At 35.6% G+C, this 25,805-nt stretch overlaps 1 protein-coding gene across 5 annotated transcripts in view; it reads left to right on the plus strand.

The window, feature by feature from the left end:
- Positions 1-23,930, plus strand: part of LOC132268530 (cleavage stimulation factor subunit 77) — a 37,362-nt gene extending 13,432 nt beyond the window's left edge. For 4 of the 5 annotated variants that reach the window (XM_059769364.1, XM_059769371.1, XM_059769377.1 and 1 more), the window contains 16 exons: positions 2,883-3,011; positions 3,391-3,437; positions 5,828-5,891; positions 7,159-7,279; positions 7,645-7,703; positions 7,797-7,865; positions 9,250-9,390; positions 11,481-11,545; positions 11,932-12,028; positions 15,049-15,108; positions 16,310-16,462; positions 19,041-19,107; positions 19,196-19,297; positions 20,222-20,377; positions 21,235-21,456; positions 23,534-23,930. In XM_059769364.1, the coding sequence (XP_059625347.1) occupies positions 2,883-3,011; positions 3,391-3,437; positions 5,828-5,891; positions 7,159-7,279; positions 7,645-7,703; positions 7,797-7,865; positions 9,250-9,390; positions 11,481-11,545; positions 11,932-12,028; positions 15,049-15,108; positions 16,310-16,462; positions 19,041-19,107; positions 19,196-19,297; positions 20,222-20,377; positions 21,235-21,456; positions 23,534-23,694 (1,713 nt within the window). In that variant the 3' untranslated portion in view covers positions 23,695-23,930. Of the gene's footprint in view, positions 1-2,882; positions 3,012-3,390; positions 3,438-5,827; positions 5,892-7,158; positions 7,280-7,644; positions 7,704-7,796; positions 7,866-9,249; positions 9,391-11,480; positions 11,546-11,931; positions 12,029-15,048; positions 15,109-16,309; positions 16,463-19,040; positions 19,108-19,195; positions 19,298-20,221; positions 20,378-21,214; positions 21,457-23,533 lie in introns of those variants that run through there. The other variant, XM_059769390.1, reaches the window with a different exon arrangement.
- The last annotated feature ends 1,875 nt before the right edge of the window (positions 23,931-25,805 follow it).

Here is a 25,805-nt window from a genome sequence, read left to right on the forward strand (position 1 = left end):
CTGAAATGGGAAGAACACTGACAATGAAAAATATCCAAAAAATACAAGAAAATCTGAAACAAAAAAGGGTCTAAAATTGGGGGCATATGAAGATATATTGAGTTACATGTATACAGTGTGTCTATGGTCCAAATTACATTATTCTCTGAAGCATTTCATCCCACGTGTGCATCATTATATCAACTACTGTTCATTATTATTATTTTTTTTTGAAGCCTCAAATAGTCTTTTGATTATTATCAGATCAGTTACTCTTCTGAATCAAGTTTTGGTTGGAGGTGCAATTGCTTGGATGGTGTTTCTAGAGCGAGGGGGAAAGACCTAGTTTAGAAAAGCATGTGAACAATTGCAAACATCTTTATTGAAAGAAGACCCAGACGAGAAAATCACTTACCCACTTCTTCTTTCTCTAACATAATCAAAGTAAAGAGATAGAAAAGGCTTATCAGATCGAGATAGTCCATGACGTCATCATCGGCATATCAGATGGCCTCAACTTCCTGTTTTCCTCCAAAAAAAAAAATAATAATACAAGAAAAACTGAAACGGTAAGAGAGAAAGGAACATTTTTATACTAATTAGATTAATCAAGCTATAATCCACTCAATTGAGTTTGAAATGTTGTTTCAAGCCTTAAAATGACAAAATTGCCTCAAAATCGTATTAGAATGCCGAATCGCGTGCTGCCGCCGGGATGAATCCGGCGAAATGGCAGCTTCCCCCATATGTGCGAGGTTGAGGTCAAGCGATGGTGAAGGAAGAGGAGTGGCGGCAATCGGCCTGAGGACTTGACGGGTGCTGCTCTGGCTAGGGCTCCACGTGTTGGGATTAACGACGGTGGTTGTTTCGTTGTCGGTGGCGGCGGCGGTGGGTTGAGAAGATGAGTAGGAGAGGAGAGAGAGAACTAAGGAAGAAGAGAGAGGAGAGAGATGGTGGTGGTGGCAACAACTGTGGGTGGAGAGAGATGGTGAGGGGGGTGGCAATGGTGGGTGGAGAAAGGATGAGATGGAGAGGGGAAAGGGGTGGTGGTCAGGGACGGAGCCAGAAAATTTGTTCAGGAGGGGCACATTTTGTAATGTTGTACACCATAATATATATATAGTATAATGTCAATGCATATAACTTAATGTTTATGAGTGTGTGTATATATATATATATATATATATATAGAGTGATATTTTTGGGATTAAACTAATTATAGATATAGAAAATAAGGATTAAGGAAACTATTTAAGAGGGAAAAAAAAACATATATAGAATATTATATAAGGGAAAGAGAAAATTCAGGGGAGGCACTTTCTATATTTTTATGAAAAACATATATATTATAATAAAAGTATATATAAAATATAGGAGAGGGAGAAAATTCAGGGGGGGCACGTGCCCCCTCTAGGCCTTAACTCCCTCCGTCCCTAGTGGTGGTTGTGGTGGCAACAGTGGGCGGGGGTGGGGGGAAGCGACGGTGGCTGGTAGGTTGTGAACAGAAAGCCCCATGTGTTGATGTTATAAAAGTGGGTAATTTGGTCTTTTCATTATCAGAGATATTTTGGTATTTTTATGCTGAGTAATATTTGAAGCCAGGTCATTGCAAAAAATTTGAAAAGTTTCATCCAAGTGTAATTATACCAAACCTTAGGGCAGGTTAGTGTATCTAACCCGTGAAACAAACAATCAATTAGTGTACCGATTCTTTTGGTAACCTTTGGATGCAGTTAAATAGAATTCACGTGGGTCCCATTTAAGTGCATCTAAATGTTACCAAAAGAGTCTATTTGGTTGCTTTTTTTGTCAGTGAAAATAGCAGGACTCTTTTTTTTTTTTTTTTTTGATAAGTAAAAATAGCAGGACTCTTTGAACTGGTGCGTGATTTTTATCGAGAGAAATATTTGCGTGTGAAGGTAAATGAGAGGATTTGGATTTTTTGACTACCATCTTGATAATAATAGTTGATGCATGCATTGCTTCATTTGTAATGAAGAGTCTGGCCACATGTGAAGGTCCATATTAGAGGATATAAATAAATAAAGTTAAACCCTTTCTAGTAGTTTGAACTTTAGGAGTTGTTGATGGTTACACGAACTAAGTGGACTTCTTAACTCTGCTTGAAGGTCTTGAAGAGGCAGATATATATATATATATATTTTCTCTCTCTTTCTCTCTCTTCTGCTTTTGTGTATGTGTGTGAGAAAGAGAGATCTCTTGGTGCAGGGGGGTTTGTTGGTTATTATAAGTTTTTATTTATTTATTTATTTTTTGGGGGGGGGGGGGGGGGGGGGGGGTATGCAATTTTTTATTTTTTTTATTTTAAAGATTAAGGTTTATGGTGGTCATTACAAAATACTAACAATATCTTTTGACAGTTTATTGTCAAATCACCATTGGGGTAGTAAACATAAGAAAAATATAAGTTTCTCATCACAAAAGAAGACATTAATGAAACTATTTTGATGTTTTCTCGTAAACTCAAGAATGTAGAATGATTTCTAGAAGTTTTATACTTGTGCTTTGGTCTACTTACATTATTTTTACGTAAGCTTGTTTGTGAATGATGTGTCTTCTCATGCTCTATTTTAACAATTCAAAAGATGGCAAATCTGGTATCCATGGTGTCGCTTATGTTTTAAGGTTTCGGAAAAGATCATTGCTTTACTTGTTGAGTTCCTTTATGTGTTTCCATCTCCCTTGTGCTGGCTATTATAATCAGACTTGCATTTAGCATTTTGAATGACACATGCATGATAATTTTTTGGCTTTCTTTACATTATAAATCATGTGTCAACTCACCATTGACTTCAATTATTTAAACTATGTTCATATTTATCTTTTCTTGCAAGAACATCTATATATGAAGGCTTGTATTCTGATGATATTGTTTAATGCAGGCAAAAGGATTATTATCTGATTATCAACCAAAATATAATAGCGCAAGGGCTGTCTATAGAGAGCTGAAGAAATATGTTGATGAAATTGATTGGAATATGCTTGCTGTGCCACCATCAGGCTCCTGCAAGGCAATTTCTTGACTCCGTTTCTCATATTCTATGAGGTTACACACTTGTATGAAAGTGTAACTCTTTATTTTGCAAGTCATAAAGTGACTTCCAAGTGTCCTATTCATCCCGTTGTAACTTCCTAAAGATTTTTTCTTTAATTTTTTTTTTCCTGCTTGCTTCTCGTGCAAGTGTATTTTATTAGAAAGAAGAACTGTAGACCAGGAATTATTTATGATTTTAGAAATATACTTGTCTTCTTTGTGGTTTCGCTTTAAGATGTTAAAAGTATGCACACACATTGACTCACCTTTTTTTTTTTTTTTTTGGCATTTTACTGACTGTTTTTCCATGAAATTCATGCATAGGCAGAATTAATATGATTGTTATGCTCCTACAGGAAGAAGTGCAATGGATGGCATGGAAAAGGTTATTAGCCTTTGAAGAGTAAGAAGCAGTTTTACTTTGACATGGTGCACATACAATTAGATAGTTTCAAACAGGTTTTAAATATATTTTGAATTTACACCTTTCTACTTTACACTATTAATAGAGAGTTCTATGATAAGGTAATTAAAAGAAGTCTCCCCCCCCACAAACTCAATATTGGTAGTGGTACTTGTTTGTCCTTTTCCTATTTTCTTTCTTTTCCTCATTGTAGTTGGTTTTTACATGATCATTACAAGTATTTCTAAAGGGTAACTTGGACTTTGTGCTGCAGACTCGAGTTCAAGCTTTCATTTTATTTAATAAGCTTTAGCAAGACACTGGCATAGGAAAGGTTCCAATTGGTCACAAAATACCAGTCTAGATGTTGTGCCCTCGCCTTCTAATTTGTTCCATATATTCTACCTGACTCATCTCCAGAATCAATAAGAATTAATGCTGGACCTGGAAACTTAAAACGTTATAGATGTACTTAGTCTTATCAAGATCTCCCATCACTGTTAGTCAACACCCACCGAATTTTCTTCTTATTTCTCCTTCATACCGTTGCTTATCTGGAGAAAGGCGAGGAACTAAAAAGTTATAATTATAATGATAATAAGCCATTAAGCATTGAAAGTTAATGATGGCTTGAAAGTGAATTCGTACTGACTTCGAAGAATCTACTCATGGAATGTAGGGATGCAAGTTGGACGGGTTCTACCCAAACCCAACCCAAGATTTTTCGGGCTGGGGTTTGTTTTTCGTCAATCCGGGTTGGGCTCGGCCTGATCCTTTTCAGCCCGTGCCCAACCCAAACCCATTTGCATATTATATAATTTTATTTTCTTTTTTTCAATCAAACGGTTGTGCTGGTATATATATAACCCTTAGACTAAAGAACCCTACCCTTACCTTGTATCTCTCTCTCTTCATCCACTGAGAATCCATCCTCAGTGTTGCCGATGATCATCTGGGTCTTCACAAATGTGTAACCTCACCGACCATCTTTTATATTTTAGGTAATGTCCAAGTCACTCGCAACCCACCTCTTCTCTCTCGATTCTACTGCCACCACCCTTGCTCTAGCCACCACCGCCCCTTACTCTCACCACCGCTTGCTATCGCCGCCACCAATTGTCTGAACCCGTGGAAATATTCTTTATTTTTCTCCTCTTTGGAATCTAATTTTCTTGGAGTTTCTGGAATGTGGTGGAAAATTTAGGGTTTAGTTTTGGAAAGTTTCTGCTTCTTTTCTAATAAAGAAAAAATAAACACGTTTCCCAATAAATAACACATTTCCCATAAAATTCACTGTTGAGAACAATGGAGGATTTCTCATAGAATTCACTATAAGATGAAAAGGAGCAGCATAAAAGGTCAGATACACAATAAATTTTATTTATTGGTGATTTGTCTTCACTTTTTTTTTGTTCTTTTCGGATTGAACATATTAAACCGGAAGTTCGATTGGGTTGGGCTCGGACTCGGGTTGGGTCTGCCCAACTTGAACCCCTAATGGAATGTAGCTAACATTTTTCAAGTAACTTTTTTTTTTTTTTTTTTTCCCTTTCTCTTTTCTGTTTGGAACTAAATATGGAAACTTTCATTCTTTTTTCTGCCTTAATCTTATTTCACAAGAATGTGGCTTTTAAGAAAAAGCAATTCCAACCCTTGCTGCCCAAATTTTTTATAGTTAGCTATTGGTATTTATAATGTTGAAGGTTCATTCTTTGCTTCTCAAATGTCAAGATTATCTTTTATTTAAGTAAACCATGAGCAAGATACAATCTGGATGCCCAACCTAGTCAGCCTTAAAGAGTCTCAGGATGATAGGACCCCCAGGGCCCTTTTTGGACCTATGAGTAAAAAATTTGTTTTTGTAAATCAGGTCTTGGTTATCCCAAGTAGATTTTTTTTTTTTTTTTTGGACCTATCTAGTCCTTTTGTAACACGTGAAAAAACATCTCAATCATTCTTGTTTTCTCCCTCTCCTCCTTTAACCTCATATAGGAGCCACTGCTTGGTGTTGTGGTAGAAGTTGGGCTAGTAATTGTGAGAACATGGGTTCAAGTTCGAAAACAACCACTTTGTGCAAATAATGCCAAAGGTTAGTTTTGTACCCGTTCTATCCTCTCAGCACTTAATTAATGATGGCTTTCATTTTTCCCGTTACTCATAAATTGATGAATAAAAGTTCTTATTAGCGAATCAATCCCAAGTATGATTCCCTTTCAAGTCATGCGACTCATGCATATTTTGATCTGAGGCTATTTTTCTCCTCTCTTTCTTGAACGCCTTTGCATTTTTGTCTGCAATTTATATTCCTTTACCACAAGTCATTAGTTGATTTGTATAATGTGGTTCACTGGAGTTTTTTCTGACTCAAAATCCAACTAATTGTATTGCAGAGGAAACCCTCAGAGGATAGACAGCACCTCTTCTAACAAAAGAGTTGCATTCACATATGAACAGGTATTGGAAGATAAATTTGTCAAATGTTCGTTTTGCTTTTCAATTTTGAATAGTTGTATACCTCGTCTATGTACCACTGTTGTTTTTGTGTATGTATGCAGAATCTTAATTGAATATACTGGGATTTCATCTATGACTTTTTAAGGTGCTAATTTGCATTGGTATGGACACAAGACGTTGATTAACATGTTATTTCATTTCGATGCATCAAATTCTTCTCAACAGGGATAGAAACATAGATGTGGCAAGATGTCATGGGCTGCAAATCTGCTTGACGATCAATGCCTGTGACACATTGAAGAGCTTAATTGGTATGGCCCCGCATACAGGGTTGCTGGGCTTACACTCCAATATCCCTCGAGTCTTAAACTCACATGTGATAAAGTTTAAGCCGGAAGGTCCATTGTGACTGCACTATATAAAAATCCGAAGCCCATAAATCATCTGTAAGTGGGCTTCCATTTTAGTAAGAATCACCACTTGGTATATAAGATGCCAAGAAACCACTCTATTTAGTTCCTTGATAAGGCTGTTCCTATCATCATGTGGGAACCAAGTTCGAGGATTGCAGTACAAATTGGGAAGGGGAAGGCGTCCCACCTCTCTTCACTAAGTAGGTCTCTACGCATCACCTAAGATCAACTATTCAAGGCTTTTATGGATCGTACATATGGCAGTCATATTCCAATATATGAATAAAGCAAACAATGGAACAAGAAATAATTGCACGTCACTCCCAATGAAGCTTGCAAGGTTAAAAGTGAATAGGGACGTAATTGGAAATCAATCATAAATGAACAAATAAATAAATTAAAAACCTATGTAAAAAGAAAAAAATTATCAAGGTAATAATTGCTAAAACTGTAGCACACCAAGCAAACGCTGGATGCTGTACCAGCTTTGTAAATGCAAACTGATACCAGGATGATTGGTTTGAATACTCCTTCATTTGACATGGACAATCTTTCCAATTCTCTACCTTTTTATAATATATATATATATTCCATTGTAATTTATATTACTTTCCTCTAGTATTTAATCAATTTATAGATTTTAGTTACTCTTTGTTTGAATATGGCCATATACATTCACTACTATTTACTTATCAAAAAAATTAAAAAATCACTGCTATCCACTTTTCAGTAAGCTTGAGTGTGCAGGTGCGATTATCAGTTACATGGCCACTTTCCATTTTGGGTGTAAAGTTCCCTATCAGTGTGATGTTTTTATGTCTCATAAATTGCTCACTTTTTGTGCCCTTTTCCAGTGTCTCATGTATTTCTATCACTATCCTGATATATGGTATGACTACGCCACATGGCATGCAAAAAGTGGTTCAATAGACGCTGCAATCAAAGTATTCCAGCGAGCTTTGAAAGCTCTTCCTGGTATTTATTGCACTCCATTATGCTTTTCAGTCACCTGAATATTCAATTTTATAATGCTCTTAATAATTCTTGTTTATAGTCATCCTTTATATATATATATATATATATATGTATGTATGTATGTATATATAAAGGCTGCGTACATGTAGCCCTCCCCAGACCTTTCAGTGTTGGGACCCCCGTGCACTGGGCTAGCCTTTTTTAATATATATTTAAGTCGATATTGGTATTGGACAGTTTTTGTCCCACTTACCTCTAGGAAGCCCTAGAGTAGACTTCTTCCCTCATATTCCACGTCTCCTTTTTCCGTCTTCCAATTTTAATTACTTATTATTATTATTTTTTCTTTTCTTTTTAATTTTAAGATTCGGAAATGCTGAAATATGCTTATGCGGAGTTGGAGGAATCTCGTGGAGCAATTCAGGTTCACATACAACTAATGCTACATATTATTGATTTCCTTTCATTTGGTTTCCGTAGTTATTTGTGTTTCCAATGTGGTTAATTTTTTTTGCAGCCTGCTAAGAAAATATATGAAAGCCTTTTAGGGGATGGTGTCAATGCAACAGCACTATCACATATACAAGTATGGATTTTTAATTTCTTAGTAATTCATTATTTTCAATGTACGTACCACAATAGATAGATTGCTGTTTTGAGCTGGAGATGTTAGTCTTTTTCTGGATATCTTAGCAGTGGTTTCATGGATGTGGAGATGTTTGTCTTGCATGTTAAGCGAGTGTGTGGGCTAGTGCAAGAACACGATAGAGTATACACTCAAGGGTACCCCATATATATATATATATATATATATATATATATTACCTTGAGGATCAAAGCCACTCATGTATATGTAGATTCAATGTCGTAGCTTTAGCTAGCTTGAAAATATTTCTCATCTACCTTTATTTTACCTTCCAAAAAGCTCTTTTTAGGTAGAGAGAGCGAGAGAGAGAGGAAAAGAAAGAAAACTAGAACTTCCAAAAGGCTCTTTAAATCTTTTTTTTTTTTTTAAAAAAAAAAGAGAGAGGAGAGAAAAAAAAAAAAAAAAAAAAAAAAAAAAACTAGAAGGACGTTGTCAAGAGTCCATTTGCATTATTTTGCAGTAAGGCCTAGTTTGGCATGCAGGAATGGAATGGCATGGCCATTCCATTCCAACCATTCCCTTGTTTGGTATGACATTTAGAATGGGAATGAAAATCCATTCCACTTCTAAACGGATGGAATGAAAATTCATTCCAAGGAATGAAATTCTTGGCCACCACCACCACCACCATTGCTGCCACCTCCTTCCCCCACCACAACCACCGCCTTCCACCACCACCACCTCCTTTTGCCACCGCCGCCTTCGCCGTCGCTACGACCTCCTTCCGCCACCACCTTCCTCCACCGCCGCCGTCTTCCACCTCCACCATTGCCTTTTGCCACCACCTTCCACCGCCGCCGCCACGTCTCCGTTCAACGGTCTATTTAATTAATTTTAAGACGAACTGTGTAGCTTGAGGGCGAGCCTGGTGCAACGGTAAATTGCTCCATTGTGACGTGGAGGTCACGGGTTCGACACAAAGAGATAGCCTTTTTGCATTGCGGAGGCAAGGCTGCGTACATTTGACCCTCCTCAAACCCCGCAATAGCGGGATTCCTGTGCACTGGGTTTGCCCTTGATGAACTGTGTAACATGTATTGTTCTTTCTCCTTTCTACATATTTTGTTCTTATTTTATGTTCATTATTTAATCATCATACTTATGGTTCACACCACATATAGGGTTATCATTGACATGTATTGGTTATCTCTTTTGGCTGATAGCCTGATACATAATATTTTTGGAATGTTTGTTGACTGAAGAAGAGAAATTTGATGAAAATCCTATTTCATAGCTTTTCAATGAACTTTCAGTTTTCTAGAAGAACTCATCTCCTATCTACTTCTGGTGACTAAAAAAGTGTTTATGGTCTTTGATACTGCAGTTTATTCGCTTTCTTAGAAGAACTGAAGGAGTTGAGGCAGCTCGCAAGTACTTCGTAGATGCACGCAAATCTCCAAACTGCACTTACCATGTTTATGTTGCTTATGCCATGATGGCTTTCTGTCTTGACAAGGATCCAAAGGTCATTGGTTATGCTTTATTACAATCTTTCCTTTATATGCCTAGAAAAAGGAAAAAGAAATATTGCAGTCCTACACTTTACTCCATTTGGGTAGAGGGATAATTTCAAACTTCCTCCAAATAAAAAGGCAAGGTCTTTTCTCTGTACTTTGTTACTTTATATTGACTGAGATCTTTGAAGTGGTCTTAGTGTGGTCAAATTTAGGTAGCTGCAGAGAAATAGGATGGTCTTTGCTCATTTCCCCCTCCCCTTCTTCCTTACTCCCCATATGTATGATGTACCAAGGTCAACGATGTTTGTTTTAAACCAGCAACATATTAAGCTACTGTAAATAAATGCATATCAAATATCCACTTTTACACGGTCTTTTAATAAGATTATTGTTAGGATTGGTAATCTTATGATATCAATCTTTAGTAATATAAGTAGAGAAGCAACCCTTCGAGGTAGTAGGCCTGTAAGTGGTGGCGTCCGTGTCCACCAAAACTTGCATGGCTTTGCCACTGACCTCAATGCTCACATAATGTATTCTTGAAATCTTCTTCTTCTTGCGCTTCTGATTAGTCCCATTTGACATGCCATGCCTAAGATTATTGTTATGCTTGTTATCTAAGATACACAAGGCACTATGACACTCCATAAACTTCTAGAGAATTCTACTCTTGTTACTAGATACTGAGATGTTGTGGCCCAAATTTTGTTCTGGGTCGACCCATTTTCAACCCTGCGACCCCCGAGGAAATTTTTTTGACCCGTTTTTGCTTGCTGGTTGTGGACCCTATTTAGTACTCTCTTGTAGCCTGATATATAAGAGCATTTAGGGTTTGTAATGGGATATTGAGAGACGCTGAAAATCACAGAAAAGAGAGTGAGAACTAAGGTTTGGGGGGCTGAAACTTGTAATCTCTAGATTTTTTGCATAGTGAAACCTTTTGCCGGATCTTCACCGTGTACGTAGACACAACTTGTCGAACCACGCTAAGTCTTTTTGTTTTTGTTTGAAGCGTGTTTATTTTTCTTTCGTGTTTCGTGATTTGTTCTTCACTTCGCTGCGTTTGTCATAACAGATGCCATTATTATCTACCATAATATTTTAGGTATATTGCAATGGAACACTCTAGACACAAAGCATGCCATCCAAATGCGATGTAGCCATCCAGTAAGCTCATGTATGATGCTGGTGTGACTGACCTATGCTTCTTATAATTTAGGCATGGCATGTCAAATGGGACTTTTAGGAACCATTTGAAACGCCCATGGATCCTAATGTCAAATTTGAAGAAGATACAGGCCAATTATTTCATGATTGTGGCCATTATGGAACATTGGTAGGGAAACTTATATATGTAACTTTGACTAGTCTGGATGTTGCATTTACTGCTAAGGTTGTTAGCTGTTTATGTAGAGTCCAAGGATAAAATTCAATAGCTGTAACTCGCATCTTAAGGAACCTCAAGAGAGGTCTAGGAAATGGTCTCGTACTCGGGCCTTCTAGTTCTTTTGATGTGGGTATTGTGATGCATACTTGGTGATGTTTGAGATGATTTGGGTTAGCTTGCTTTTGCGGAGACTCACCTGTGAACATGTTTTATAACTATTAGATGTCTAATCTATCATTGTATGAGAGAAGCGAACATATATAGGTGGACCTAGTACGAGATATAATGACGAGAAAGAGGATTTTTACAACCTAAGTTAAATCTGAACATCAATTAGGAATTAGGTGTTATTTTCTGTAAAGCGGCTCATATTCTGTTGCTCATTAGTAAAAAACTCTGGAGCATTAGCCTTTGTCCCCACTAAGCAAGTTAACTCACTTTTTTATAGAGTAACGTAAACTACTTGGGCGTGATGGAAAATCTGTGTCTAGCTCAAGGGAATGTCAAAAGTGTTAGCTGTGGTTTTATGTAATAAGGATAATTTTGTTGTTCTAGTCTTTAGAACTGTAAATAGAGGAGACAACCCTCCCAATGGTTAAGCTCTATCTCACATGTTTTTCTCTCGTCTCTTCTCTTATTGCTTTTATTAACAATTGATAAGGAATATCTATAGATGGAGCTTATTATTGATATTGCCGTAGATTCATGCAGATAGCGCACAATGTTTTTGAAGCAGGGTTGAAACGGTTCATGCACGAGCCTGGGTACATTCTTGAGTGAGTTTCCTGCTTCTCCTGATTTAAAATATTTATATAGTGTGTGCCATTGGTTCTAGTCTTGAGTCCTATAATCTATAGGAACTGAAATGTTTGGGTGCTGGCAGTCACTACTTTGAACTTATATACCATTAAATGCCATGTTATCCTGAATATAGGTGCCTGTCTTGGGTATGTTGTGTCTGGTGCATCAATCTTGGAAATACTGAATGTTAGACAACCATTGTGCTTGCAAGTATCTAACACTTAAAACTTTATCCCCTACAATCCCCCAACCCACCCTCACTCATATATACGACTTACAGTTTCCTTATTTATGTATCTATGATATGCTGTTCTATCTGGCCTTTCCACAGCATTTTCCACGTCCTGACCTAATTTTGCAGATATGCAGATTTTCTGTCTCGTCTGAATGATGATAGAAATATTCGGGCTTTATTTGAACGTGCATTGAGCTTGCTCCCGCCAAAGGAATCCGTAGAGGTACTGGTTTTTTTATTTGTTTTTATGTTCACATAAAAACCCTGAATTGTTCTGTGTGTATCAACTGCAACCTGGATACTTTGTGTTTGAGTTCTAACATGATCCTTCCCATTGACAAATAGCAGTTCAAATAGCGTTTCTCTTTCAACTTATTAGGCATTAGAAACTAACATCATCGTACAGTGTGTCTCAAAGAAATACTTACATTGTCATCAAAGTACGAATTGCAGCAAAAAATAAATTTCAATTTCAATTTTAGACTGACCCCAACTATGCATATTCCTGTGGGATACTCCAAATAGGACAGAAGGAAATCATTAATGGCAAAAAATAAATTGCAGAATTCAATTTCCTTCAAACATTTGTTAGATGTTTCAAACATGTGTATGCAGAGAGAAAGAGTTACCTATTTGTGTGATAATTGCTTTGATATGCCGAAAACCGACGCCAAAAAAAAAAAAAATGAAAAAAGAAAAAAGGGTAAAATAAACAACCAAAAAACATATAAAACAAAACGTGAACGAAAGAAATATCATTATCATACAAAGAGTATTGAGAATGTGGATTCACCTATGAATTTGAATAACTGCTCTTTCTAGGGCTATATTTGTTGGAGGAGGCGATAACATATTCAGAATTCTGAAGATTTCTGGCACTAATTTGCAGTTGATTGCATCTCTCTTTCTCTTTCGTTTTTCTATTTTATCTCTCATGCTTATAACTAGAATGATGAAATGGTCTCAAATTGACATGTGATCTTAACTTGAGCTCCTAGAGTTACAAATTAACAATGGTGGTGAGACGATCCAAAATTGTTTTCAAGATGATAGTATCTCTAAAAGCCAGAAGAGAAACCATAACACGTTTGATTTTAGTTGATCAGTCTTCCTCGACAAAGTTATTGAATGAACCCCTATCTTGAGCCTCTCGGAACAACTAAATAAGCCAAAAGCTCTGTGATAATATCAATTGAACCAGTTGTAAAAATATATCAGGAATATCTGTTTGCACCAGAACTACAAGGGATTGCCCATCAAATTTGAACTTACTAAACCCTTCTGGTGGAGGAATCCTTGCTTTCTATTATTGTTATTGAATCATTTATTAGGCTGGTCCAAAAGCTTCAATAGTAATCTGATTAGTGGTTTTGTGGTAGGGGGAGGGATGATTTCTCATTTGCTTTATGGAGATAATTGCGCTATATTTTGTAGGATGGTTCTGGGCACAACTTTAGTTCTTTACACGTTTGTTTCCCTGCATTGACTTTGAACCTTGTTGAGTTTGAAGATGTTTTTGAAACAAAAGAATTCGTGTTAGCTGAACTGCTGAAGAGGTGGTGGTTGGTGCTACTTTTGAATGTTTGGTGGAGAGCATCAGTTCTTTTTTCATGGGGTCCTATTGACTAACATGAGATGGAGTAATTAAAAATGACTTTGAAACATTATAGAATAGACTGGAGAAAGAGAATCCATGTGGCCGACCCCATTAATTTGGGAAAGGGGCAAGGATGATGATGGGCTATCTAGTGGTCCTAATTTAAATGGGTTATGTTTATGAATGCGGATTAGAAATCGAGAAAAAAAAAAATACTTTTTTATATATAATAAAAAAATTATATTATTATTTTTATCCTTGCCATGTCTGTGTCCTTGTCCTATCACCTTCCTTTTGGCTGAAAATCAATTTTACAGGAGCACACAATCTAGTACCCTTAAATATCACTTTCTTTTTTTCTTTTTTTTGTTTTGTTTTGTTTTTTTTTTTTTTTTTTTTTTTTTTTGGTTATTTCAAACATAAAACTGAAAAAATGACCTTAAAAATATGGGTAAATTAAGGATGAACATTCTACTTGGTTCGATGCATTTTGTAATTATAAATTACATAGGATCTAGTGAGTAGTGACAAAGGCCTTTGGCCTAGTGGTGCATTTTTTTTTTTTTTTTTTCCCTTGTTCGGCCTAGTGGTACTTCTCTCCTTTAAAAGTGAAAGGTAGAGGGTTCAAGTCTACCCAAGTGCATTGTGTGACCAGGGAAAAAAAATCATAGAATCTAGTGATTGAACTTCTGTTCAAGACAGTCTTTTTTAATTATTTCTTTCTTTGATTTTATTTTTTAATAATTTTTTTGTGGACTGCTCTAGTTCTGACAAACAATAATGGGTTTGAAATTTTCTGTGATTTGGCATCAAATCTCATTGAATTATAACAACTCAGATTGTAATCTGAGTTGATATAAGCAGAAATGAATTAAAATTTTGCATGCCCATGTCTTGAATCCTTGCGCATATGTACTACAATATCCTTTTATCGTAAATCTTCAAATGGTTATATAAAATTTTCCACCGTTTAAAAGTTAAAGATTAGCAAATGTAGATTTCTATTTGAGTCGTAATTTTGTGATGAAAAGGCTCACAACGTAATCTGTCTCAGATGTTCCTTTGATTTTGAAGTCAGGTTGTTCTCTTTACAACTAGGCACCAGCCTTGAGGCTGAAGCAAATGGAAATGAACACGAGTCTTCTTACAGTAGCAAGGAAGACTAGAAATACTCCAACTAGGCACCAGCCTTGGGAGAAGTTTATACTCGGAAAATAACTAAAATTGATATTGATAAGACTTGGTTACAACAGATATAGAGGTCTATCCTTTTTATAATAAGACCATTAATGACTCTTCAATTCGTTAGACTGACTTTTGGACTACACACAGAACATTTATAACAACTTCTATTTCCAAGACATATTCAGATTTCCTCACCATAGTTACTACTTTATAGACTTTGACACTTTTCAAGGCACCATTGACTGCCTCAATCCTAACTAAAGTACCATTATTGATTTGCATCAGAGGCTTAATACTAACACCCTGTTTAACCCTAAGGAAAATTGTTTGATAATAGTTTTTAAAATCTTTCTACTTCTCCATCTCATAATTGTGTTGTGAGATCCTTGGCATTCATTTCCAGTTCTTTTTGTTGCTCTTTGATATTTTGATGAATTGTCGTGATTTATTATTTTTTGTAGGTTTGGAAAAGATTCACCCATTTTGAGCAAACATATGGAGATCTTGCGAGCATGTTGAAGGTAAGTGCTATATTTTGTTGTGTCATCTTTTAGTTTATGTTTCTTGTTCCATTCCTTGGAATTTTATTTTCGTTCGGACTTGACTTTGTAGATTAAAAGAATGTGAACCATTGGTTGTCATCTTTTTAAGTTAAGCTACTTCACTTAATTATCCCCTTAAGTTTTTTACATTAACATTCTTCTGACAGATACTATCAAATATAGTAGTTCTTGCTAGGGTTGCCATTTCTTAAACATAAACATATTTCTAGGCATGTCAAACAAGGCAATAATGATGACTTCGTGATACTGTCAGACATGCTGTTACCACCCAGATTTTTTTCTTTTTTACTTTTTGTTTTTTATTTTATTTTATTTATCCAAGACATGGGATAGGCTTTTCTGAATTTAAAGGACCTCATTGATACAGAACTGTACACACACACATTATATTGAGAGAGAGAGATGAGAGTTAGAACATTCCCTTCCCCCCTCTTTTGGGGCCTGGAAGCCATATGATTTAAGAGAGTATTTTGTAACCTATAAGCATATTTGATTTGGAAGTATGCGTTCGAGAGTACTGGTTGTATGTGTTCGTATATTGCCATGTTTATGCTTTGTTCTTTTTGGGCTTGGGCATATAAGCTAACAGTATTAGTGTTATATGTCTTCTTCTTTTTTGTCTCCCTCTATATAGGTGTCCATTTATTTATACATTCTCAACATTAAGTAGTTGCTCCAATTTTGATTAGTCTGCAGCTGTTGACTCTTCTTGTTCAGCTATATCAGTAAATAGATGTTATAAGAAATGAAAATTCTTCCAATTTTTAGGAAAAAAAATGAAATTCTGCTGAGAAATAAAGTTGCAACTCGAGGAGAACAATAATTAGAGCATTGTCTCAGTCATATATTCTTTGAATTATATATGAAGTTCTAGTAGATGATGGTTAACATCAAAGAATCAGCAAGGCGTACACTAGTCTATTCAGATAAAGTGACTAGTAGATATCTAGCTAGCTTCTTCAGCCCTATATATGCTTTTGGCAATTTTATTATTGTGCGCCTTACACACTACAGAATTTGAGACATTTGTTAACTTGGAGGTTGGTATAAATATATATGATGAATTAAGAACCTGAATAAGTATCAGTGGGAGACCGGAGAATTACTGTAAGTTTCAGTTTCTCAGGTATGAACTTTAACTGCAGTTATCCTGAAACAGGTTGAGCAAAGAAGGAAAGAGGCTCTTTCTAGAAGTGGTGAAGAGGGAGCATCAGCGTTAGAGAGTTCCCTTCAAGATGTGGTATCACGTTATAGTTTCATGGATCTTTGGCCTTGCTCATCCAAGGATTTAGATCATTTGGCCCGACAAGAGGTAACTTCATTTTCAATTTGAACGATTTATTGGTAGTTTAAATGTTGTGACAACTATGCATATAGTCCTTTCACATCTTCTATCGGTTCTTGTATTATGCTAATGATGTAGTACATGTGAACAGTGCATTTTCTGTTTTAGGAAAGTTCTCATGTTTTAATTTAATAGTTTAGTATATGTTTTAGGAAAGTTTTCATTGTTTTAATTTCCTAAATAGTTTTGTGTTTGTTTTAGGAAAGTTTCTATTGATTTAATTTCCTATATAGTTTAAGATTTGCTTAGGCCTATAAATACATGTTATTGTAATAGTTTAGGGATCAGTTATTACTTTTATCAATATCAAAAAATTGAGAGTTTCTCTCAACCTCTTCTCGTGGATTTGAGTGTTTAAAGAATACTTTGCTATTCTTATTTATTTTAATTGCTTTCATTGATCCGCTACGTCAGCTACAAAGTAGTCAAGTGTGCTACTTATATGCAGTATTGACGAAGGTTTTATTAAACACCTAGGCATGCATTTATGATTTTTTTCGTTTTTTGTTGGTAAAGGTAAGTAAATTGATTCATCAAAATCTCAAGAATACAAGAATATGAGGCTATAATGCATTTATGAAGTTTTTGTTGTTCCATGGCAAAAATAAAAAATAAAATTAATATATCCCATTTTGCGAAATTGGGTGAAAAATAACAATGTCACTCAGTTATTCTTCACTGTTACATTGTTCTACCATTTGAATAACTAAATTTACGGAAGTCATATATTGCTTACTTTAATTCTCCAAGTCGTTATTTTTTCTCCTGAATGATTTATATGCTAAAAAATTGCGAGTTTGGGCGAAAAATTGCACTGATGAAACTTAATGATGGGATTCTCCACTCTCCAGCCTCATTGTCTATTTGCATCTTCTTCTTTTTTTCATAATTGTTTCTATCAAATGATATAATTTAATTGAATTAATATCCATGTGGTATTAAGGGAAGGATGATGATGATGATAGTGATCCATACATAGTTGTTTTCATATATTCAATTCTACTAGTAGCACAATAAAGACGATTCATGCTTGTGCGGGCTCCTGTCTAATTCTGAGTTTTATTCTTGCAAATGTACTTGCCTTGTGGGATAATTAATGCTTGGCCGATACACAGTGTGTCTAGTATTCATCATTTATAGCTAAGACAATAGATTTCAAAACTCGGCCGAGTCTGAGTCAGGCTGGGATCTAGGCCAGAAAAAATGTTACTGTTTTCGCAAGAGATTTAGTGCAAAATACAAACTATTACACTGATACTGCTGACAACGCCTTAAAATTTAATTTATAGGCCATTACTCATATGAATATTCAATAAATTCATTAAAAATCATTAAAACATGATTTATTGAATTCTGGAATTAAAAGTCACATCTCAGTTTGTTTTGATCTTGCTTAGTGTTGAAAATTTTTACGACCGCAATGGCCCATACCCATTATGTACAACACCTATTAACGTGCCACCCCAGCTGCGACTGCATTTTAAAACCTTGGCCATGATCAGTGGGGTTCCTCATCCCTCTTCAGTCCCATAGTTATGTCTCTCAGTGTCAGATTCAGCCCAATATAGCATAATTCTCCGTATTGGCAAAGTTCAAGTTTGATACTCAATGATATATCATATATCGGTGGCAATTTATAGGATGAATGGAACATAGAAGTTTCCTATGTAGGTCCAAACTGGGAGTTGGGACGTTGAGTCAGCTTGAATAGGATTATTCCAAATAAACATGTTTAGAGACCATTGACAGGTTTGAGAAGTTATGGATCGGTCAAAGTTGAAACTTCGGTACGTGAGCTTGAAGTGCTGCACTTAAAATTCCAGTGCTCAACAACTTGAAGTGGTGGAGAGATTTTCATAGTGTGGAACTTCCATAGGTGGGATGTGGCACTATTCATTGTCAGTGATTGGTGTATAATTTGGATACTTCAAAGTGTATGAAGGCAGTACTGGACACAGTATAATTGAGATATGAGTTTGGAGTTCTCAGAAATAGTGAAGCACCTATTTTAGAGGCATTAATTTACTAGAGCACTTCACTTTACCTTAAGGAAATGCTTTTGTCTCTTGGTAGTAGATTTGCTGGATTCTATGAGTTTGGAGTCCACCGAAATAGTGAAGCACCCATTTTAGGGGCACCAATTTACTAGAGCACTTCACTTTACCTTAAGGAAATGCTTTTGTCTCTTGGTAGTAAATTTGCTTGGATTCTGTTAATGACAGGTCCTAGACACACTCTCAGGCTGAACATGCACTTAAGAGTCCATGCAATCATATGTTTTAAGGATTTTGTTTCTGATGAGTGAGAGAATTTTATTTAGCTTCTATATATGTTCATATAAATATGTGTGTGTGTGTGTAATATACATCTTTCTTGTGGTCTCAATGCATAATTAAAAATGTGGAGATAAAGATGTATGTTGCTAACTAGGGAAAAAAAAGAAGATGTATGTTGCTACCATGTGCTGTTCTTATGAGATTATTTTAGTATATGTTCATCTATTTGTTCTAGATTCTTGTACTTCATCTTTCTTTTTATTTTTCAGTGGCTCTCTAAAAACATTGATAAGAAAGTTGAGAACCCTGCTCAAACTATTGGGGCTGGCTTTATAGGTACTATTGTGTTTAATCTCAAATTTGATCTCTCATTAGAGTTGGTGTTTGGTTCTCACTGGGTAAATCATTCTCTTCTGGGTTGCAGATAAAGGTCTTTCAGCACTTGAAACCAATTCAAATCCCTCAGTAAAAGTTATTTATCCAGATACTTCAAGGATGTTGATTTATGATCCAAGGCAAAAGCCTGGTATGATGTATCTTCTTTGTTGTTTATGTGCCTAGCATTTTTATTATGACAGACTCATGCATTTCTAGTGTCGATTCGGGCAGTAGGTTCTGAATTCTGACACCGATGTGTAGTTTGCTAACATCAAAAGTGGAGTTAAGTTGTACAAATCTCTGGAATCCCATGAAAGTCCTGCAAATATTTTGAAATTAATGGAATGAGGAGAATATTTTGGAAAATTAACATTTCAGAAAATTACAAGAGTGAGATCAAGATTTTTTATTGTGTGTTTCCAAAGGGAATAGTCAACTTTAATCACACACTATTGGAAAGAATGATTTGCATCATATGCTATTGTGTTCAACTTTAGTGCAAGTCTATGAATTTGACTCTAAGTCCTTTAATATACCTGATTCTGTATTTCATACATGCATATAGGAGGAGAAAAAACCCAAACAAGTTAATTTTAATATGAAGCAATGGTTTCGGTGCTACTGGATAAACTTTTTCCCTGTTATCACAGTTCAGTACATCAAGCACGGAGATGTGTTGGAATCCAAATGTTAAAGCAAAACAAATGATTTTATCACACACTACTGATTACTGATTTATTGGCCTTAGTGTGAATTCAATGTCAAATATAACCTAGTGAAAAGATGTATCTCTTGGTTTCTGTGTTCTAAACTGAAACATAAGCATTCGAAAGATGGGTTCCATAAGCTTTTGCTTCTTTGTTTTTTTTTTTTTTGGTTGGGTTTCACCAAGAAAAGTATCAAGGGTCAGAATGTTCCATTGTGATTTAGATCATTAGATTGCATGTTCATGGTTATACATTTAACATTAAAGTATAGCTTTTTCTTTTTCCTTTCACAAAAAAAAAAAAAAAAAAAAACTCTTTCTTCTGGAGCCTGCCTGACTTGTCTGTACTTTCTGATTCTTTTTCAGGCACAACTGCACCTGGACTTCCTGCTAATTCAAGTATCATGTCCACCATGAGTCCTGCATTAAATGGTTGTGGGACATCCAATGCACCTAATGAATTTTTGAAAGCAACACCACCTGCATTGGTAGCATTTATAGCCAATTTGCCTGCTGTAGAGGGTAATCACTAAAACTTCACTACTGGTTCAGTTACATTTATTTTTCTCTCTAAATTGTGAGGCTGTATCAGTATATATACTTTCCATATTAATTTTTGAGTGTGTACACAACCTAACTACTCTAAGTAAGGCAGATCAACAATCCACAATTATTTATTTTATAGGGCATTCGTAATTTCTGGTATTGCGTCTGTTTGCCTTATTGCATAAAAAGCTACCTGTATTGATTGCTAAGGTGAAAAAGTATGCCTTTGAACTTAAGCAAATCTTCACAGAAGACTTTACTGGCATTGCTAGTGAAGTCTAAACAGCAGTGCCAAAGAGCTGGGACTGAATTCCACCATCTGGTTGTTGGATCCATGGGCAGGGGGAGGGACACCCTACACTGGGTACTTGGTAGCCTTTCCTTGGACAAATAAAAAATAAAATAGAAGTTTCAAATAAGGCTTTAAGATACTTTCATTTTTATTTTTTTAGAATTAAGTACAAAAGCTAAGGGTTTTTTTTTTTTTCAATAAATAAAAGCTAAGGGTTTTCCTTTTGCTAATTACAGAAAGATGTGTATTTTTTGTTGTAATAACGAGTGATTGTTTTGCAATCCACTTGAACATCTCACTTCTCCATTTTCATGAATCTTATCTGGCAATGATGCAATAATCTTGTACAAGTTCCCAATACGCTAATTTCAATTGTCAGCTTGCCCAATATTTAAGTCTGGTAGCTGAAATTGCATGATTAATCATTAATGATAAATAGGTTACATTAATATGATCATATCCACTGATGTGCAATATTATGAGAGTGAATTATGCTATTGGGTGTGTCTAATTTTTTATAGTTTATTGGTGAAAATGCTAGGTCCGTCACCGGATGTTGATTTTGTATTGTCAATATGTTTGCAAAGCAACATACTAGTGGGGCAAAGTGGCAAATCAGTAGCTCCATCTATGCAATTGCAAGCTGGCCATGCCCCGAGTACAAGTGACCTTTCTGGATCAAGCAAGTCTCATCCCATTCCAAGTGGTTCGTCTTTCAAACAAGCAAGAGGCCGACTGCCTGGGAAAAGGAAAGATTTGGAGAGTATGTTTCAAACCTCCTATCCACTGAAAGTATTGGCTAATTCTTATCCATGTTACAAGTCAATTTCTGTGCTTGCAAGTACTATAATTACAATTTTGACTCCAATAGACCTATTCTATGAGGCCAGAACAACCTTAATTAATTATGGACATGGTGTACACATAAACATGTCTGAGTCAGCATTTGTGTCACATAAAGTTGACGGCTAGACGTCGTATGAGTGTTGGACACCAGCATCTTGTTAGTGTTTATCGTTTGAGTTTTAGAGTTATCTTAATGTCCAATCTCTAGTGGTAAAAGGAGATTTGAAATAGTTGTTTGGAAGGTAATTTACACAGACCTTCCCTATGGTTTGCATTAATTTACACAAACCTCCCCTATGGTTTGCCATAATTACACGGACCTCCCCTCTTGTTTGGGAATTTACACTGACCTCCCCTAAAAATGAAACTATCCTATACGGTTCTCCTTTCCGTTACGGTCAACGCCAGTCAACAACGAATTCTGCTGATGTCATCCACTTAATTAAGTTAAAAACCCATAGTACCCTTATCCCTATAAATTATTGTTCTGACATGTGCATGTGGTCAGACTGAAAATGTCAATCTCCAGAGGTTTAAAATCATTGGGTGGCCAGTAATACACAATCCTGATAACCTTGTAGTCATCAGTTGTTGAATCGAAGCCAAATCCAACGGTATGCATAAAAGGACCGTGTGATCGAAGCTTGACCCGTAATGGGTGAAGGGCCATCGTCTTCTGAATTGATGGATTCCATAAATAGAGCTCCTCCCGATAGCCATGCAAATCATTGGAAAGGTACACGAGGCCATTGCAGCAACCGATTATCCTCAAAAAAAGGGTTTCTATAGCACTTCAGTGAAGCTCAAGCTCTGCATTATCACACCACATTCCATTTTCGGACCGTAGTAGTTAGTTATGCACTGCTTTCCAATCATCAACAGAGTGGCTTCGAACTAGTATAAAGTTGTTGTTGTTCACAATGGATGATCGATTGAGGTGTGTGGTGATAAAACTAGGGTTTGTGAACAAAGAGTACCACGATTTGCAGACATAGGCACACCGGACGAGGGTTTTGATGGGTAGTCTAGTGAGGACGTCGATGAACACATCATGAGGTAGGAAATCTGACATTTTCTTCTTCCAATTCATCGCTTGAATTTGAAAGAAACTGGGATGGATTTGAACAAACAAAACCCTATAGAGATGGATTTGAACAAACAAAAACCCTAATTTCTTCGGAGCAAGCAAAACAAAGTAAACCCTAATAGAGTAGAGTTTAGTGGAACAATAAACCTCCTCTGCTTTAGAAGAGAGGTACAACAAGCTGCTGATTTCAAATTGAAGAGAACGAGATCGCAATCAGACGCAGGGGCGGTTCAACGGCTCTCCATATGTTGTGGTCGTTCAGGGGCGATTCAACGGCTCTCCATATGCCATGGTCGTTCAGGGGCGATTCAACGGCTCTCCATTTGATATGAGTCATTTTGCAAATATAAAATACATAACGTATAGAGAATTAGAATACACATCTACCCATAATACAAATTGATGGTGGTGGTTTACCGGTGGGTGGTGGTCGAGGTGTGGCAGCGGCTGTTTTGAAGATGGAGAGTCTAAGAGGAGAGAAATTGAGCCACATATGCATATATATATATATATATATATATATGAAAGAATATGGGCAGTTCAGTCATTTACTATAATAACTTGAGGGCATTTTAGTAAATCAAACAGGTCCATAGTCCATTTGACCTCCGTCACTAGGAGGGGAGGTCCATATAGGTTAGTTTCATTTTTAGGGGAGGTATGTGTAAATTCCCAAACCAGAGGGGAGGTCCTTATAATCTTGGCAAACCTTAGGGAAGGTCTGTGTAAATTACCCTTGTTTGGACTTAAAAAATTTTAAACTAGAAATCTAATGGTAATTTGACCTCGTGAATACTGATATGTACATGGTAGACAATAAATTGCTCATGAGTCATGTCAAAAGGTCATTGCTTAGTTATGCGTTGTATGAATACTGAGAACTAGAAGGTGCCCTTATCATTTGTAGGGCAAGATGATGAAACTGCAACTGTCCAGAGCCAACCGTTGCCCAAAGATGTTTTCAGAATGCGGCAATTACAAAAAGCTCGAGGTGGTACTGGTTCACAAACTGGATCAGTATCATATGGAAGCGCACTCTCTGGAGAGCTATCTGGTAGCACTAGCTGATGTATTGTATATTATTCTTATATTAATTTTCCCCAGAAAATAAATGGTGTATGATTATTTTATTCATTTATTTTATTTATGATAGTCCAATACTCATTTATTCAGTGTTGTTTTTTAGAATAGAATAAGGGAATTACAAAAAGCTCAAGGAGATACTGGTTCACAAACTAGATCAGTATCATGTGCACAATTGGTTATTTTATCTATGATGTAGCGTGATAATCATTTTTTTCCTAGTTAGCGTGATGATCATTTACATCAAGTTATGAACTCATTCGTTCCACCCAATTTGCAATCCTGGTCTCAATTACACTAGCAGATAAGCTATTATAAGGTTTTTAAAAGAAGAAACGCACTCATATTGAATTTCTTTCTTTCTTTTTTTTTTTTTGTGTCTTGAGAGACATTCGATTTGAAAGGAGAGAAGATAGCATAATTGAATATGATGTGGATGCTTTATGTCGTAGTAAATATTTGTATTGAGGTAATATATTTGCACGTGCACATGTATAAATTGAATGCTTCCATAAAGCATAGACATGAGTGTAACCAAGAAAAACTTTTGTTTTGTGGGTTTCATAGGGTTTTTGTTCAAGATTTGTTGATTTTATTGCTTGCAATTGATTTAGTTCCGAGTGTTTATACATGGTTACTTGATGATTGACTACCTTGGTAGCTTGTCTTAGTTTGTTGAGTACCAACACAAAAAAACAGACATAAAAATCAGAGCATGTGATTTATATTGGTTTTATGTTTCAACTTTCAAACGGTAATTAGTCGAGTTTTTTTTTATTTGTGGATAATAAAAAAAAGGCGGACATGGTTTAAAGTTATCAGAAATGGTGGAAATGTTGTGTATTCTATGTTCAGTGAGGGAAGAGGAAGGATAGTGATGTGAAATTGATATAAGATTGGCTCATGAGTGGTGTCTTCTCATTTTATAGTTAAAAGTTTCTGGTTCTAACACTAGGTATTTTTCTTGAAGTACTATAACTATCTTTGTGCTCGTGTAGTGAAATAATATAAGGTTATTGCCTCTAGTTCAGTGGATTAATATCTCCCATTAATTTTGAAGTATTAAATTTTGACTCTTGGCATCTATTAATCTAACATCTAACATTTCTAGCCTTGAAAAATAAAATTAAATAATATAAGTTTCTTTCATTTCTTCTTCACTGGATGGCATGAGTTGATATCAATATCACTAACTTTTTTGTGGTATGTATGGGACTTGGGCGGGTAGGGAGGTATTGCAGCCCGGGTCGAGCTAAAGACCCAGTAAACTTTATTCCATGCCATCCCATAAGAATTTATTTGACTTTTTTGGGTTCTTCAAGTTTTTAAAAATCCAGGTTGAACAAGTTACTTGGGTGAACATTACTTCCATAATTAAAGTTCTTACTGAAGAGCATTCTAAAATAAATAAAAATAAAGTAATGATATATAAACAGAATAGTTTTGTAGAATTGTTAGACTTATTATATCTTATTGGTCCATTAATGCCAAATATAAGAAGTGGGACCTTCAATTTTTTATTTCATGCATTAATGATCAATCAAATATGGTAGATATAGTAATTTTGCCAAACTCTTCTGTTCAAATATCATTATTCATAAAAAATAAAAATAAAAATAAAAATAAAAAGAATTAAAATCTATGCTTTAAACATATAAGCAATTAGGTGGTTTTGGGTGGGTTTTAGACAGGATAGTCAATAATAGGTCAGCAAACCATTATCAATGTATTTATGATTTTGGACGTGTTTTAAACGGGTTAGTCAGTAATTATCAATCCATTTATGACTATTTTAAACAGGTTAGTCAGTAATTATCAATTCATTTATTACGGGTTATAAATTGATTGGATGTTAAATAGGCAAGTCCCCAATCTAATGACCTGAATATTTTTAGACACAGATTGTCCCAATAACTAGTGTTATTGTTAAAACAGTTCCTATAAATAAAAATAAGAAGAAAGAATATATATATAATTAACTTTCATTGAAGAAGCAACTTATCTTTGTTTTTCTCTCTAAAGCTAAAACTGATTTTTTTTTTTTTTTTTTCTCTTAATTTCTCCCTCTAAATCTACATACACACATAAAGTAAATA

This window comes from Cornus florida, unplaced genomic scaffold (assembly GCF_030987335.1).
Source record: "Cornus florida cultivar Cherokee Brave unplaced genomic scaffold, ASM3098733v1 CherokeeBrave_3.0.0_Hap2_Chr01, whole genome shotgun sequence".
Taxonomy (NCBI): Eukaryota; Viridiplantae; Streptophyta; class Magnoliopsida; order Cornales; family Cornaceae; genus Cornus; species Cornus florida.